Source organism: Aegilops tauschii, chromosome 4 (genome assembly GCF_002575655.3).
Source record: "Aegilops tauschii subsp. strangulata cultivar AL8/78 chromosome 4, Aet v6.0, whole genome shotgun sequence".
NCBI classification, from domain to species: Eukaryota; Viridiplantae; Streptophyta; class Magnoliopsida; order Poales; family Poaceae; genus Aegilops; species Aegilops tauschii.
The window spans coordinates 307828942-307846653 of record NC_053038.3 but is presented as its reverse complement, the minus strand read 5'-3'; the positions used below and the strand labels follow the sequence as shown (position 1 = coordinate 307846653).

At 44.9% G+C, this 17712-nt stretch overlaps 1 protein-coding gene across 1 annotated transcript; it reads right to left on the bottom strand.

The window, feature by feature from the left end:
- Positions 1-4039: 4039 nt before the first annotated feature.
- Positions 4040-9355, bottom strand: LOC109756207 (ABC transporter I family member 6, chloroplastic). The gene is made up of 7 exons (XM_020315068.4): positions 8965-9355; positions 8806-8856; positions 6961-7182; positions 6704-6826; positions 5508-5684; positions 4605-4704; positions 4040-4418 (listed from the first exon to the last, which is right to left on the bottom strand). The coding sequence occupies exons 1-6, from the start codon at positions 9223-9225 to the stop codon at positions 4615-4617; spliced, it is 924 nt and encodes a 307-aa protein (XP_020170657.1). The 5' UTR covers positions 9226-9355; the 3' UTR covers positions 4040-4418; positions 4605-4614.
- Between the last annotated feature and the right edge of the window lie 8357 nt (positions 9356-17712).

The window sequence follows — 17712 nt, the reverse complement described above, 5'->3', positions numbered from 1 at the left end:
TCCGCATCCATTGGTTTGAGCTTTGCAGCCATATTGCTCATCCTGAGGATGTGCTCTCTTATGCCATGACTGCCACCTCTGTATTTTCTGTCACCAGTTGCTCTAACACCTGGGTGGCATATATCTTTGAAGAGCCAGTGAACTGGCTCTTTATCTTTGAGAGCAACTCCCCTGCAGAAGTGCACTCTGCAATGGAGCCCACAATGGCGCTCTCAATGGTGTTCTTTATAAAGGCCATGCATTTTTTATTTGCATTGACCCACTTTTGATTATCTATGAGGTAGGACTGCTCCAAAAGAGCATAGTCCCCTCTCTTTTTAGCCCATGCAGCATCATCGTCAGTAGCCTCTCCTACTGGCTCTGTGGGTCTGACCGGCTGTGGTTTCTCCACAACCCAGTCAAGATCAGCACACACAAACGCCAGTTCAACTTTCTTCCTCCACTCAGTGTGGTTGTCACCTCTGAGTGTTGGAACTTCTTTTAGGCAACTCATCAAATGAAAGCCTCCTGAAATTACAATTTAAATGACATCAATATAACAATCATATGTATTAATCTAACGTTGGTCAAATTAAACATATAACTGTCTATGCAATTAAATCTATATTACCGTTGGGCAAAAATTAGAAATAAATGCACCTTTAAATAAAATATGATCATGTTATTAACAACGTCGGTCATAAAAATAACATAATCATATTCATTTTAATAATCACTTTAACATGCTCTTAAAAAACTTAATACTATGGAAACTTTTATTTTCTTTGTAAAAGAGCATTAATTATTTACGCAGCGGAAAAACATGAATAAAAATTCACGAACTTTTTACTTTTTACAGAAACTTTTCTATGACCGAATATAAAAAAAATATGAACTTTATTATTTTTCTTTATAAAATTCATGAACATTTATTTTCTGAAAATTTTCTATTTGCATTTTCAGAAACTTTTCCTGTCACTTTTCTATTTTCTAGACAAAATTTTCGTTGGAAAAAATTGCATAAGAAAGCTATTTAAAATCTGCCCAGAAACTGGACAAAATCAACAGCAGCAACGTCGTGCGGCTAAGGCCTCGGCCCAGCGCGCAGCCCAGCCGGCCTGGACCCAGCGCGCCCGCGGCGGCTGGCCACAGGCCAGCGGCGACTGCGCCCGGCCTCCCTCTCTTTCGGCCCAGTGGCCCAGGGCGGGGCTAGGGTTTCGATCTAGACCGTTCAAAACGATCGGACGGCTGTCCGCTGGTTTCGCTGGAACAAAACAGAGAGCCCGACCCCAGTCCAACCCTAGCGCCCCCATTTTCCTCTCGATCTCCTCTCTCTCCCGAAAACGGCGGAGGCAGCTGCTGCTCCCCGGCCGCCCGGTCCGGCCGCCGGCGGCGGTGGCGAAAGCCACCGCGCCGCGCTTGCTTGCTCTCCCTTCCCCCTTTTCCCTTTCTTTTCTCCGGTCCGCAGTGCTGCGCCTCCGGCCGTCCAGCCACCGCGCGCGAGCGCCGGCCGCCGGCCGCCGGCGACGGCTCCACCACCGCGCCGCGCGAGCCCGGCCACCGTCTCTTCCTTTCCCCCTCCATTTCTTATTCTCTTCTCCATCCCCGCAGCCTACAGGCAAGAGTGATAGAGAGAGAGGCTCTGCAGCCCCCGGCTGTTCCCTCGCGCCCCTGTGTGCTCGCGCCCGGCGACGAACCACCGCGGCTGCGGCGCACCAGACGGCGAATGGCGGCGCCCCTACAGTTCCCCTTGCCGGCGTGCGCGAACTCCCGCCGGAGAGCGCGCCACTGTCAAGTGGTCCTGTGGAGGTGCCCTTTGCCCCGAAGGGTCGTGTTCTTCTTCCCGATCCTCGGCTTGCCGATGCGATTCGGGATCGAGAGGAACGGCGCGGCCTTGCGGCGGCGCGATTTCTTTGCCCTTTGCCCCTATTGTTCTTTTAGGGTTAGGGTTCTTTGGGGGAGGGATCTGTTTTTCTTTTTCTTTTTCTGTGGTTGTTTCTTTGTACCGAAAATCATCTAGCCAAGATGGCCTGATACCATTGATAGATCCTCTGGATCACTAGGCTAGATCAAATCCGGTAAACCTACCTTGTCCAGCAGCGGATGAACTCGAGCCGGAGGCCATCGTGGTGCTGGGGCACACGGCGATGGCGGAGAGTGGGCGAGGTGGAGGTGGCGGCGATGTGTAGGCAGTGGCGGCGGAGCTTCCCGTCACTGTCAGCGCTAGACCTAGATCGGGTCGGGGTTTTCGATGGGGAGACTGGCAACGCGGTGAACCTCGTACTGCGTGCCGCTGGCCCCCACCTCTTTATGTAGCGCTGCGTGACAGGGGCCCGTCAACCATATTGTGGTTGGGCGCCCCCGATCAGGGCGCGGATCAGGGGCCCGGTGGGCCGTTGGGCCCACACGGAAAGAGATCAACCTGACATGGCGCACACATTTTCACCGCGCCATTCAATCCATATTTTTCTGGTTGTTCTTGTCACCCTACTGTCCATGGATAATTGTTGAGATCGGAGATCAGCGAGCTCTCCTAGATTGTTCATCCAGGTGTTAAAACACTCAAGTCACTTCAGAGACATGGCGTGATTTGCCTAGGTTCAAGCCACCGCCGAGATGTAACACCCTACTCCCGCGTTGTGTGTTCTTTCTTGTATATCGAGAGCTCTCCTGCTTACATGTGCGTAGTGAGCTCTAAGTGTTCTCAATCGGATCCCCCCGTCCTCGTAGACAACTTTGTTTGCTCCTTTTATTGTCCTGGGGCAGCCGGTTGACCTCGCCTTCTAACCACTTGTTGTGGATATGCCATGCTCCCCATACCTCACTGGAAAGGGCCACGGGAAAGGTATGACGCAAGGAATAGTTGGGGGCAACAACTATCGACGACGCTCCAGGGTACACCCTATTGTGCGCTCGTCACCTGTCATCAGCAAGCAAGAACTGACAACAGAGCCATGTCATCCCCTGCGTATGGGCAAGGTCAAAAGGCGACATGTGAGTCTCGATGGATGGGACATAGGTCGAGTCCAGAAAATGTGGCATCGTACGTCTTCATACCTACCCTACGTCTCTCCGCCACTGACCGAGGTAGAGACGCAGGCCACCCAGCACAATCATGCCCGGGGAAATGGTGCAGAGAGCTAATGTCCTCCACGGCTCGTGCTTCCTTGTCTTGAATGGAAAGGCTTCTAGAATCTTCTTCAAGACGGAACCGACCTAGGGGGCCTTGGGCCGGCCTACTGGGGCCAATAACCAGCAAGGTGAGGCACCCCTGGGCTGTAACACCGCACAATACAAACACGAGCAAGGGTAGATTAACACTATCGTGAGGGCCTGATTCCTGAATCTAGGTAAATTCAGTCTCTTGTTTCCCCTCCGATCTATTCACGTAGCCAGGATACCCTATCAAAGGATCTGCCGGATTCTACTCCAACATTTACGTTATTTTTAACTAATAGAGATGAATAAAACAAACCATGTGTATAAAAAAAATCATGGTAATGTATTCTACTCCAGCAAAGTAAGAACACTTGACTACTTTCATAGAAGGAAATTTTGACTGACTTCCAAAATTATCCAGTTTTCACACCGACTTAAAAAAATTATTCAGAGTTCATCTTTGATTGCAAGTAATCATGACAAAGTCCACCACCGAGTATCATATTGATGAAGTCGAGATCAACTTGCATGGCCAGGAAGGGAGGTGGCAGCAACTCAGAAAGATTCGGTTGTTATTGGATGCGTTAGCACTGAAAAAAATGCAAAGAATGCGTTGCAACAGGAACGGCTAAGTCAGTAGCCACTCACCATTAGTGGCTGGCGGATAAAGGATAATAGTCTAGACCATTTGCCTGGATTGCACCTAAGAAACTTTTGCATAGTCCACCACACCCAACTAGTGAAGAAAATAGTATTCTTCCTCCGAGCAACTGTGCTTAATGCAATGGCAAGTCCAGTAGGTACCTGCTGTTAGTGGCACATGGGTCAGAGCCTACAATACCTGTCCTGAATAAACATAAGAACCTATTGCACATTTGCAATCAGTAGGAACTTGACCAGATACCAGAGAAGCATTAAGTGATATTCAAAACTGTCTCCAATTGTAGAGAAAATTCGGATACAACTTTGTCGGTCGTATGCGCATGCAAGATGCTGCCCCGCATATAACTACATGTATAAATGTATTAATATTGGGATCCAACAAATCTTACAGGACGAGAAAGAGAAATATGGCCGAGGGCAATTCACAACTCCAGTGCTCCACCTCCACAAGGATATGCCTGGCCAAATGGGCACTAGCTCTACAATTTCACATAAGTTAGCATGTTTTACTTCCAGGCTCCATGCCAGTTTCACCGGGCATAAGAATATATAGAACCCAACTAGTCACCAGTTTGTTCAGACAAATAGACTAGTGGCTGGGAATTCAAGCATTTGACCTGTAAAGGAGCATCTAAAATCAGCCAAATCCATAAGAAGCTGGTCCATCTTTGCAGAACCAATATAGATAGTTCTTTCATCATTCTTCACCATGAAGATGCATGGGTCCTCATGTCATCATAAGAGCAAACAATGTCTCTCTCAAAAAAAAATTTAGGAAAAAGAAGAGTGAACGAAAGAAAAACCTTATTCATGCTATACAAAAGAAGCGATTGATTTGTAGCCACCCTCGTTGATGTGGCTGGCTAGAGAGCTGTCACCTGTCTTCACTATCTTGCCACTTTCCTGTAAGTTACCAATCAGAAGCATTATCAGTGACAGCACATGCCCTTTATTGAAGAATTTTAAATCGTTGAAATACTCACAACACTGTTCCTACATTCTACAAGATTAGGACGGAAAAGAAGAAAGATTGACAAAGGTGCAAGTGATATTTTGATTATCAGCAAGTGCTGCCATGGGGTTGAATGCTAGATTGAGAAACAGTTACTTTCAAATGTGTACAACCTGGTGAGACCATAGGTCTTCACCACCTGATTAAATAACACTACACATAAAAAGTTAGGCCATACAAGTTCAGTCACCTCTTTGGCAGTGCTCTAAAGATGCACAAAACAGAAAATGAACAGCCAATTCTGGGTCCAAATGAATCTTTCTTGAAACAAAATAGAGGAATGCTTAAGGCTCAGTCTGCAGTTACTGAACTGTGTTGTGTTAAACTTATTTTATAATCTGCTGTGGGAAAACAGTCATGAAAGCAGGCAAGAGTTGGTTACCAAACAGAAAAATACCAATTCCGGGGCCAAACGAAATCTTTCTTGAAACAAGATAGAGGAATGCTAAGGCTTAGTTTGCGGTTGTTGAACAATTTTCTGCTTAACTTACTTTATAATCTGCTGCGGAAACAGCCCCGAAAGCAGGCAAAATTTTGTCACCCAGACAGAAAAAATAGGCAAAAGCTGGTTGGAAAATCTGGACAATCATAATCCACCTCAATGCCAAACACAGCCTAAATTAGATGCATTTGAACACACAAAGGTGCTATCAAGTACCTAAACTCTACAGAACAAGTATGCTTGTGAGCTTACCATGATGTGAACATAGCTTGGCTTAATAAGATCCAAAAGACGTTGGTAATGTGTAATCATCAGAACGGAGTTTTGGGGAGTCAAGAGCCCATTCACTGCATGAGCTACATCTTCAAGTGCATCAACATCTAATCCAGAATCGATTTCATCGAGGAGGGCTAAATCAGCCCCAAGGACCTAATTCACAAACTATGAATCAGAAGTGGAAATTTATTGGATGTAGATATATAAAGATTTCTGGTAAAAATGTTCAACAAGCATTCTCTGTGTCAAAGAATGTATGCTTTAGACCTATGCAATAAAATTTGCTGATAATGTTTCGTAACAAACATAAAGCTAACAAGTCTCAACAAAACAAGGAGATTGGCATGCTGCATAGAATAATGAATATATAATACAAAATTAAAACAATAAAGTGTACACGAAGATGGTCATCATTTAAGGAAAGAAATGCCTAATGAATCTCAAATGCATACACACCACTGATAGGTCTCGGCATCAGATTAAGCTTCATACAGAACATGTTCAGAGCTGAAAATGTATGGAGACACAAAAAGGCTGGCAAAGAAATCTAGAATGAATTCATTGGATAGGGGAATAAATGGAAGAGTTTAACTCAGTGGTTCGTTGCAGCAAAGAAGAGACTGCAGGTAAGCCAACATATTTATTTTCTGAAGATCCTCAAAAATTAACTACATACAGCTTTGAGATATTATGCCTGTATATGGTTTAATTTGTAGCAATATGGCCATCCTTGGATACCAAGTATCTGTGGAACTATGAACTGGTATTATGGTGGTATAACATCCCATATTGGCATTATAATCAGTCCAGCAAATCAAACAGGAACTGCTATTCATGATCCTCTTATCAGATGGACTGGTTGAACTCTCTAATTTGCATATGTGAAACAAGGCATCTAATCTTTCGAAGTTCATTTGGTCTGGTTTAGCATTTGGTGAACTAAAAAACTTGCTAGTTCAGATTTTATTAACTGTCAGCAACTACTTGGTCTAACAGTTACATTTTTCAACAACATACTGTATTGAATATCGCAATCTCCAATACTTCTATTTTTGTTAATCTGCGAAAAAATTGATACATGAAACCTGCAATATCTAATAGGTGATACAATGGTAGCACATAAGTGATGTAACAGCCAAATTAGGGTGTCTGATAGCCCATAGTAATCTTACAGAAAGTTGCAGTATCTCATTGCGCTTTCTTTCTCCACCACTAAATCCTTCGTTTACATTACGATCAAGGATCTTTGGCTCCATCTTTAAGGCCTCGACTTTTTGTGATACAACAGAATAGAACTGCATGATAAGGCAAAATATATGTCAGTTTGTACTTATCATAGAAACTAGTTAGCAACATACAACACAGTATTATTCTCTAGTATGCTAAGTATAAAAAGATTGATGGCTATACAATAGCATAATATTCAAACCTCAAGAGGTCCCAAAGCTGGGAGACCGTCCTTCTCTCTGCGAGCATTTATTGCCATGAGCAGAAAATCATAATTGCTCACTCCAGGAATTTCAATAGGCGCTTGGAAGCTCATAAAGAGGCCTGCAAGAGATCTTTCCTCTGGCTCCATGTCAATTAAGTTCTCACCCTTGAAGAGAATGGTACCACCAGTTACCTCGTAGTGTGGATGGCCAACAAGAACCTGTAAAAAACAGAGAGAACACTCAACTGAATGTCTAGATATGCGAGCCAGGAACAAGGTCAATTACGCACGGTTTAATCAGGCCACCTTGGAGATGCAAACAAGGCAAGGGGTTGAATTAAGTTGCACAATTATGGTGGCTGAACTTCCCACAGAATTCACAATGCTCGCATTACATAAGAAAGCTCGTCGAATACTTAAGGGGTTGATCTCCACAGGTCCTACAAGTTTAAGACCACAAGCTTGACTATACTTTACTGGCTGTGTTTTTTAACCTGGGCCTGAACTTACAAGGGTACTTCAAAACTTCTTGTATAAGTGGTACATCCGGTTGGTTATTTTAGCAACAAAATGACCACCAGCATTTCCTTTAACAATTTGGAGTTCACATGATGCCAAAACAAACTTGGTTGCATGGGTTCATTAAAGTATTTTCAAAATACAAGCTGCAAAACAAGTACTGAGCATACCATGTTCAGGTGCCATTTGCATTGTTTGCCTGGAGCAGTTTGAAGGAAGCTTTGAACTGCAAACAAGTCCCTGGTTCACCCAAAAGGGGTCAAATGGATCTGCTTTACTGAAGTGTTTTTGTCTTTATGGCCTATTCTCAGCAAGATGGTCACTTAAGGGGAGTTGTTGTGACATCTTGCTGGTGCTTTCTACAAATAATTTTGTCTTTGCAGCAACAGGGAACATTGCTGAAGGAAGGGAGTTAGGCTGTTAGGGGAGCAACCGATGGTGGACATGGCGGTCAGCAGAATCAAGTGATAGCCCAACGTCCTAACAGAAAACAAGTTAACCAAAAGGAACCTTGCCACATGATAAGGTTAGAACCTTTATGCGTTCTTATAACAGATCTTGGTAGTCTTTTGTCGCTCTCTGTAAGAATTTAAGATGATCTGTTATACAAACTTTGTATATCACTGTCGAAAAAAGCTCTATTATGTTCATATGTTCTAGCAGAGGTGTTACTTCAAGTGATTGGTGGATGCTGCTTTATATGGAGGGGCTCTGATTGCTCACTGTTAACTGGAATACCCGGCTCTTTCTAGCCTTAATTTCTTCTGGATTTGGTCCCTAAGAGGTTTCACGAAAATAGGCTCATGTATGCACCATACATCCAAACAAGAGACATAAAAGGCATAACTCTTGCAAGAAAATCACCTCGTCCATCATGGTTTTATACATCACTAGATGATCCATCAAATTTGGTTGAATGACCCAGTTCTTCATTTCGTACTTGGCTTATGAAGGACGAGGTGGTGATGGGCTAAATCCATTCGATTCATTAAACCAAGTGATCTAGGATTGTATGGATCATTCACCATTTTAATATTTGATTCCTCAAACCAAATAACACCTAAGATTCCAATCACAGTTGCCATACTAGAGAAGGCACGTGTAACTTAAATGGCATCGAAATAGGCAAGCACACAAATTGAATACTGATTCTAAGAAGGGAAACCAAATTGAACTCTTGATTTTGGCCATTTCGATCCTCTTGATCTCCATTTCTCAGAGACATCTCAAACAGGCACATAAATGTACGCAGGCAACAATTTCTCAGTGGTTTTCATAGTAACAATCGAGAAAAATTTGGACGGGTGAGCTGTAGGACCTAACCTTTGTGAGGGTGCTCTTGCCGGAGCCGTTCTTCCCCATGATCGCATGAACCTATTATCACACGCAGACAAACCCAACACAAGTCAACACACCAACCCTTGCAGACCCAATCAAGCACTACACCAAACGAGCCGCTAGTTCTTCCAACCCAACACGAACCTCGCCCTCGCGGATGGTGAGGTCGACGCCTTTTAGGATCTGCTGCCCAGTCTCCTTGACGGAGGCGGTAAGCCCGTGTACCTCGAGAAGGAGCTTTCCAGCGGACTCGGTCGCCGCGGCGGAGGCCACAGCCGAGCGGTGCCGTGGCCGCACGGAGATATAACCCAGCGGCGGGTGGCCGCGGAGGATGGGGCGGGATGAGGAGGAGGAGAAGAGAGGGGATGAGGAGGAAACTGCGGCGACGGCGAACGGCGGCGCCATGGGAAGGTCAGGGACGAGGCAGCAGGTGCGCGCCTCAAGATGCTTCGTTCGCGGCGGCTTCGGATGACGACGGGGTCAGTAGTGGGCCAGCGGCGTCGTATTGCAGTTGCGTATTTGCCGTCCTCCCTATCGGGTCGAGTGCTATTATCCACGGGCCTCTTTGGGCCAGCCTGTTCACACCCTAACAACTCCACGGTACAAACCCGAATTAGGTCGAAATCACTACTTCTTTCAAAAGATCAGGCTCACCTCCTCAGGTTGTGACAAGTGGCGCACTACATGCGCGCCGCTGTCGCAACCTGAGACTTTTTCTTTTTCTTCGTACATTCGTTTATTCAGAATGTTTTATCTTTTAAACCATGTGTTCAGATCTTGAACCGTTTTTATCATTGGATTCCTCGCGCAGAGATCTTCAAAGCTAGATCCCATGTTGATAGGTTTTGACGAATTTTTTTCACGAAGAAACAGGACGAAAAAACTGAATCGAGAGGACGTTTTTTTATTTTTTCGAAAGAGGCATGGTCGTGCCTCTCGCGAAAGCAAAACCGTGCTTCTCACAGAAAAAAAACACATTTTTTTTCATTTCTGAGTCGTGACTCTCGCAAAAGCACAACCGTGTCTCTCGCGGAAGCAAAAACCGTGCCTCTAGCGAAAGAAAAAAAACAGAAAACGCATTTTTTTGAGAGGCACTCGCGAAAGCACAACCGTGCCTCTCACGGAAGAAAAAGACACAAAACGCGTTTATTCCGTTTTCGAGAGGCACGGTTGTGCCTCTCGCGAAAGCACAACCGTGCCCCCGGCGCAAGAAAAATAAAACAGAAAACGCGTTTTTTTTTCGTTTCCGAGAGGCATGGTCATGCCTCTTGCGAAAGCAAAACCATGCCTCTCGTGAAAGAAAAAACCTGTTTTTCGCGCAAAAAATATATTTTTTCAAAAAAAGTTGATCCAAAAGCTAAGGAAGATCGCTGAAAAACCAAAAAGTCAGAAAAAGCAAAAAAATGTTTAAAAGCCGAAAACGCGTATGGAAAAAATAAAAAAATAAAATCTGAAGGGAACGCCCAGAGTGCGACACGTGGTGGCGGACGAGAGCGCGCCAAGTTTGCGCTCTCAGCCCACCCCCAAGTGATCGTTGGGAGGCTCCCGAAGGATCGCCAACTAGTTGCTTCTGAATTAGGTGATTCTCTCGAAAGCGAAGCAACCTGTGATTGGATAGTTAGATGAACAGTGGTATCCTCAGCCCATCAGGGTTCAAGTCCTGGTGTTCGCATTTATCTTGGATTTATTTCAGAATTTTCGGTGATGTGCTTTCGGTGGGAGAAAACGTTTCCATCGACTACGAGTCACCTACGGTGACTTCGTAAAATCTTAAGATGATATGCCGGCTCAGTCTCTCAAAAATGTTCATAGGGATAGGGTATGCGCGTATATATGAGCGCTTGCGTTTGTACTGTGTTTGAAAACTGATTCCTAAAAAAAGTGATTCCGATCGTGTTTCCATTATTCCGATACACCGAAATTCTTATTTTTTATAAAGAAGGTTGAAACCCCACGACCTACAACATTATGGTGCACACGTGAATCTTTATTAAAGTTGATGTAAGGCAATAAATTCAAAACATCAACAACTACAAAACATGGACAACTACATCAGAACCATTGCAAGATACAATTTTAACACTGATGACCAAGTTGACTTTTTCTGTGGCAAGACCTTCAAAAAGATAAATGTCTCAAGTTGTTGCCGCCACGACCAACCAAAGATGGTGAAGCACAAGGTTTTCATCCAGGTTGCCGAGACCAACCCATGAAGGTCAGCACATCAACAAACAAGACAACGTTTTTTAAAGGATCGAGATGGACCTAGAGAAAGGTGAATAAGTACAATTAGATGACTTGTTGCGCCAATTGGTGCAGAGACCAACTGCAGCCTGGAAATTAAGTGAACTATTTGAAACATAAAATGAAAGTGAAACAAACTGTTTGAGGCGTTGCAAATGATTATGTTCATACCGCCTCTCTAGTTGCCTTGACAATGATCATTGCTCATAGATTTCTTTTATGATTTCCTTTGATTGACATGAGACTGCAGCTCGAAAGTTAAGCGAAGTAATTGAAATTGCAACCAAGAAGATAAGCAACGCCATGGGTAGCATGTCTAACAAAAAGACCGAAGTTAAGTGAATTGATGAAGAGAAATCAAATTGATGAAGAGAAATCAACTGAAAGCTAAAAGTTAAGCAAACTATTTGAAACATAAAATGGAACTTAGAGCAACTCTAATGGGGCGACCCATTTCATCCGCTGGTGTCCGTTTGAGTCGGCGCGGACACAAAAGTCGGCCAAACGCGCCGACCCAAACGGACGCGTGTCCGCTTTTCGTCTGCGGGCGACCCATTCCAGGCTCATTTTTTAGCCGGATTTGCGTCGGCGCGGGCACGAGACGGACGCACGCGCGCTCGCCTTCTCATCCCCCTGGGCCCGCTGGTCTGTGGCACATTGGCCTCCCCCATCCAACAGCAATCCTCGTCCTCCTCCTTCGTCGCCGATGCCGCCGCTCATTTTTTCCGGTGACTCTGCCAGCTGCCGGCGCCTCAACATCCGCTCAACAACGCCGCCACCTCCCCACGCCGCCCGCCACCGCCGTCTTGCCGCCGGGGAACCGACTGCTTCCCACCCCCCGCTCCCCCCGACGCAGTCGCGACCGCGACCAAGAAGCTACCTCGCCGCCCCGGCCAGATCCTCACCGGCACGCTCGTCGGACGCCGACAGGGCAGCTAGCTGGTCCGTGCGCGCCGCGGCTCCCTTCACAGGCCGTCTCCTTCGTCGACGCCCGCAAGCTGTTCGACAGTTTGCCAAGGTACAAAATGGACTCCGCCGATGAGTTCTTTTTTCACAATTTCCTTTGCGACTCCGAGGATTCGTCGTCCAATGACGAGGAGGAGATATTGGCTGCCGTGTTGGTCCATCACCACCTCAATAGCCAGCGGTCGTTGTTCCATGGCTCCATCCCGGGCCACCTTCCGGCGTTGAATCGCAACCGAGAGAGCGGGCATCTCCTTCTTTGGAAGGACTACTTTGATACAACAAATCCGTTGTTCAAACATCAGAAATTCCGCCGCCGTTTCCGTACGAGTAGGCATCTTTTCAACCGTATTATAGAGGGGGTGGTCGGCTACGATGTCTATTTCGAGTGCAAAGAGGATGCCGTTGAAAAGATTGGTTCCTCCTCTTATCAGAAATGCACTTCCGCCATCCGAATGCTTGCATACGGAGTGCCCGGTGATATCATTGACGAGTACATCCGTATGAGCGAGTCTACATGCCTAGAGTCCCTGTATAAGTTTTGCAAGGTTGTCATTGTTGTGTTTGGCCCTGAGTACTTGAGAGAGTCGACTCCTGAAGATACAGCCCATTTGTTGGCGATGAATGCCAGCAGGGACGTCCGGTAGGGGCTTTCCAGGGATGCTTGGCAGCATAGACTGTATGCACTGGGAGTGGAAGAACTACCCTTCCGCTTGGCAAGGGCAGTATAAGGGCCATGTCAGGGCTTGCACTGTCATACTAGAGGTCGTGGCGTCTCAAGATCTCTAGATCTGGCACTCTTTCTTTGGCATGGCCGGATCACACAATGATATCAACGTGCTTCAGCGCTCGCCGGTGTTTGTTAGGCTTGCCGAAGGCAACAGCCCACCGGTGAACTTTACTATCAACGGTCACATGCTACGACAAAGGATACTACCTGGGTGACGGTATGTATCCTCAGTGGACCACTATTGTCAAGACAATCCCCAACCCTGTCGGAGAGACGAGGAAAAGATTTTCCCAAGAGTAAGAGAGTGCTAGGAAGGATGTCAAGCGTGCCTTTGGTGTTTTGCAATCTCGATGGGACATCGTTCGGTATCCTGCTAATACCTGGAGCACGCAAAAACTGTGGGAGATGATGACTGCTTGTGTGATCATGTATAATATGATCGTAGAAGGTGAGCGCCCGGAACGTCTGTACGATCAAGGGTTTCAGTTTCAGGGTGAGAATGTTATGTCTGAGCATGAAGGAGCGGCAACGTTTGAACAGTTCACCCAATTTCATCATGACATGTGTGATTGGGAAACTCACGTGCAACTATAAAATGATTTGGTTGAGTATATGTGGGCTCATGTTGGCGACCAATAGATGTATCTTCTTTATTCAGCTTGCAAAACTATGTCAGACATTTTTACTTTTATTCGTCTTGTAAAACTATGCTATTTTATTCGGTTGAAACTATGTTATTTGACTATATGTTTGAATGCAAAATCAATGCAAAAAATGAGTTATTTGTTGAAATAGGGCGGCCAGCCGGCCACGCCGGCACATATGGGTCGACGCGTTAGGCGCGCTGCCGCCCCATATCTAAAACAGGGCGGACGTCAGGCGGGCGGCCGACCCAAACGGACAAAAAGCGGACAAAATCGCCGTCCGTTTGGGTCGGCCCGTTGGAGTTGCTCTTAAGTAAACTATTTGAAGAAACCAACTACAGTGATCAGTATAGAGATGTTTCTCGTAAATGACCTGCAATTGATTGTGTTTGTATATTTACAAACGATAGAGTCTCGTCGGCCAGAAAATCCAACGCTCGGGTTCATAGAAAGGCTGAGCACGCGCCCACGTCACCTGACTCTAGTCGGATGATGTGTGCTATGATGTCTACCTGACCTTTCATTCCCGTGGTTTCGCCCAGATACCGTGTCTTGGGATATCTGCGCGGATATTCCACCCCCACATGTTTATGGGTGACAAAAATAGCACTAATAAAAAGTTCGCTTGACTTGTTCGTTCCATTGGATCTTTTTTACCAGGGTCACACATGCCCTTTTCGTTATGCGTTTCTTGGCTGCGGCCGGTCAGGGAAAATAAGAACACAACATGAGCATTATCATTTGCATATAACTAAGGAAAAGCGTATTTTAGATAGTTCACCAACCTTCTTGATTGCATCTGGTTTTGGTTCCCTTGTGGACGGCTCGTAAAACATATTTTTAGATTCCTTGTTGCATCTGACCATGTTGCCACGAGTGCCTCGATTTAATCGCGGACCACGGTTACTCTAGTCGGGCTGACGTGTTAAGGGAGTGGATTATTGCATGTGTCCCATTGACAATCTATCTGTGGGCACATATGAAAAGTACAAGCAGTGTCAAGTACCCAATCATCATTTGTCTCGGCACATCCAAAAATAACAACAAGAACATTATCAGAACTATCATCACGAGCAACATTAGCATAATTTTCACATTTTTGTTACCTTTCAGTTTGTATGTGTCATTCCTCTTTCCTTTGTTCTATAACTTGACATATTTTGAGATGTCATGCCAGTGTCTCTTGCAATATCTGCAAGATTGTTTCTTGCCTCTGGATTGTGATCGACCCATGTAGTCATTCTTACTTTTGCTTATGTTTCTATTATGTGAGTTCTTCTCCTTTGTCCTTCCCGATGAAAGCACGGGCTCTGCTGGAACTACTCTTCTTGTGTGATGAAGACTTTGAAAAAGACCTTGAGGACTTCTTCTTTTCGTCAGAACTGTCATCCTTGCTCTTCTTCTTATTGTTATTCTTCTTCTTTGATTCCTTTTTCTAGAGAGGGCAGTCGACAATATAATGGCCCTTCTTGCATTTGTGGCAAGTTCTCTTCTTGTTGTCCCGAGAAGAAGCTTCTCCTGTTTTCTTATAGTCATAGTTTGAAGACATCCCAAAGTGGTTTTTCTTTCAGAACTTCTGGAATTTTCTCACCAGCATTGCAAGTTCTCGCCAATTTCTTCAGGGCCACCAGAACTGCAGTCAGATTCTTCTTCAAATGAAGAAATTGCTTTTGCTTTTGCCTTCCGAGCGCGAGGTTCTCCATAGGTTGAACCATACATGTCTCTCTTCTCAGCTTGCTAAAATTCATGAGTATTGAGCCTCTCAAGAATATTAGCCGGGTCAAGAAGCTTGTAATCAGGACGCTCTTGAATCATCAGGCTCAAAGTGTCGAACAAGCTATCAGGCGACCTCAGCAATTTCTTCACCACCTCATGATTAGTGATGTCCGTTGCGCCAAGAGCTTGAAGCTCATTGGAGATGTCAGCGAGGCGGTCAAAGGTGTGTTGAATATTCTCATTGCCAAGCCTCTTGTAGTGATTGAAGAGATTCCGAAGTATGTCAACGTGTGAGTCATGTTAAGCGGAGACTCCCTCATTGACCTTGGAAAGCATATCCCAGATAAGTTTCGAGGTTTCCAAAGCACTCTCTCCACCATACTGTCCTTTGTTCAAGTGACCACTGATACGTCTCCGTTGTATCTATAATTTTTTATTGTTCCATGCCAATGTTATACAACTTTCACATACTTTTGGCAGAATATCCATATCAAACAAAGTCCAAACGCGATAAAAATTTACAGAGATTTATTTTGTAATATATGTGCATTTCTGGAAAAAGAATCAATGCAAGACGGTGCTCGAGGGGCCCACTACCTATCAGGGCACCCCTGGGGGGCAGGTGCGCCCAGGTGGGTAATGGGCACCTCGTAAGGCGGTTGTTGCCCTTCTTTCGCCGCAATAAAGATAATTTATGGATAAAAATCCCCTCAAAATTTTAGCCCAATCGGAGTTACGGATCTCCGGAAATTTAAGAAATAGTTTTCGGCCAGAAAATAGGAACGCAAAACAAAAGAGAACAAAGAGAGAGAGATCCAATCTCGGAGGGCCTCCCGCCCCTCCGCTACCATGGAGGCCATGGACCAGAGGGGGGAACTCTCCTCCCATCTATGGGGGAGGCCAAGGAAGAAGTAGAAGGAGGGGGCTCTCTCCCCCTGTCTCCCGGTGGCGCCGGAGCGCCGCCAGGGCAACCATCGTGACGGCGATTTACAGCAGCAACTTCGTCGCCGTCATCACCAACTCTCTCCACCTCTATGCAACGGTGTAACACCTCTTCTCCTGTTGTAATCTCTACTTAAACATGATGCTTAATGCCACATATTATCCAATGATGTGTTGCCACCCTATGGTGTTTGAGTAGATATTGTCCTATGGATTGATTAATGATCGTGGTTGGTTTGAGTTGTATATTTTATTTTGATGTTGTCCTAGGCTGCCCTCCTTGTCGCGCAAGCATGAGGGATCCCCGTTGTATGGTGCTGCAATATGTTCATGATTCGCTTATGGTGGATGCGTGAGTGACGGAAACACATACCTGAGTAGGTGGGTTGTTGTGTATGGGATAAAGAGGACTTGGTACCTAATGCTATGGTTGGGTTTCACATTAATGATCTTTGGTAGTTACGGACGCTTGTTAGAGTTCCAATCATAAGTTCATATGATCCAAGTACGGGAAGTATGTTAGCTCATGCCTCTCCCTCATATAAAATTGCAGTAATGATTACCGGTCTAGTTATCGACTGCCTAGGGAAAAATCTTTCTCTTGTGTTACAAACAGCTTTCTACTAAACAACTAACTTAAATTATCTTACAAATACTCATAGTTTTATTCTAGCTAAGTACTTCTAGTTTTATTCTTGCAAACTTATCCTACACCTACAAAATAGTTTCATACTTGTTCTAGGTAAAGCGAATGTTAAGTGTGTGTAGAGTTGTATCGGTGGTCAATAGAACTTGAGGGAATATTTGGTCTACCTTTAGCTCCTCGTTGGATTCGACACTCTTATATATCAAAAAGGCTACAAATGATACCCTATACTTGTGGGTTATCAAGACCTTTTTCTGGCGCCGTTGCCGGGGAGCAATAGCGTGGGGTAAATATGCTTGTGTGTGCTTGTTTGCTTTATCATTAAGTAGATTTTATTGTTTGTTCTAAGTTGTTCTCTATCTTTATTTATGGGTAGGAAACGTAAAATACCAAAAAAATGGTTGTACCTGCTAAACCAATGGTTGAAGAACCACCCAAAATCTATCATACTCCTGAAGCTTTCTGCTTGGATCATCTTCGATCCCTATGTGCTCGTGCTGAAACCCCAACTAGCTTAGTTGAGGGCAAATCATTAGATGAGCATGCGTGCAACATCGCTTATCTCAAAAAGGAAAACTTTTATGGCATCATATTAATACTATGCATTGCTATGCTTGGAATTTATGCAAAATATATGATTTTATTTGTTGTTCTGAACAGTGGCGGAGCCAGGAATGGAGCAAGCCCTGGGCCTAAAAACATTTTTGCCGCGAGGAAAAAACTTAACGTCCACAAGGCTTTTAGCTCCCTCAAAAAGATACCCCAAACAAAATATGGCTCAATTGCGTGAAATACTTATAATTTAAACTCAATGATTAATGATACAATAAAATAGATAAAAACATGACAAAAACTACAAAGAACAATATGTGGTAAAAAAAAGAGTACCAAATCAATGGTTTGCTTCATCACTGCCTCACATAACCTCATCAATGGTGGAAGAAGAACCAACACCTTCAAGACATCTAAAGGAAAATTTCATAAGAAATGCATAAACATCAAGTGAA

Coding starts and splice junctions, on each gene's coding strand:
- LOC109756207 (XM_020315068.4), bottom strand. CDS start 9,225: ATGGCGCCGCCGTTCGCCGTCGCCGCAGTTTCCTCCTCATCCCCTCTC. Junction 8,857..8,964: donor TCACCATCCGCGAGGGCGAG/GTTCGTGTTGGG, acceptor GTGTGATAATAG/GTTCATGCGATCATGGGGAA. Junction 4,705..5,507: donor CAAGCTATGTTCACATCATG/GTAAGCTCACAA, acceptor GGTAACTTACAG/GAAAGTGGCAAGATAGTGAA.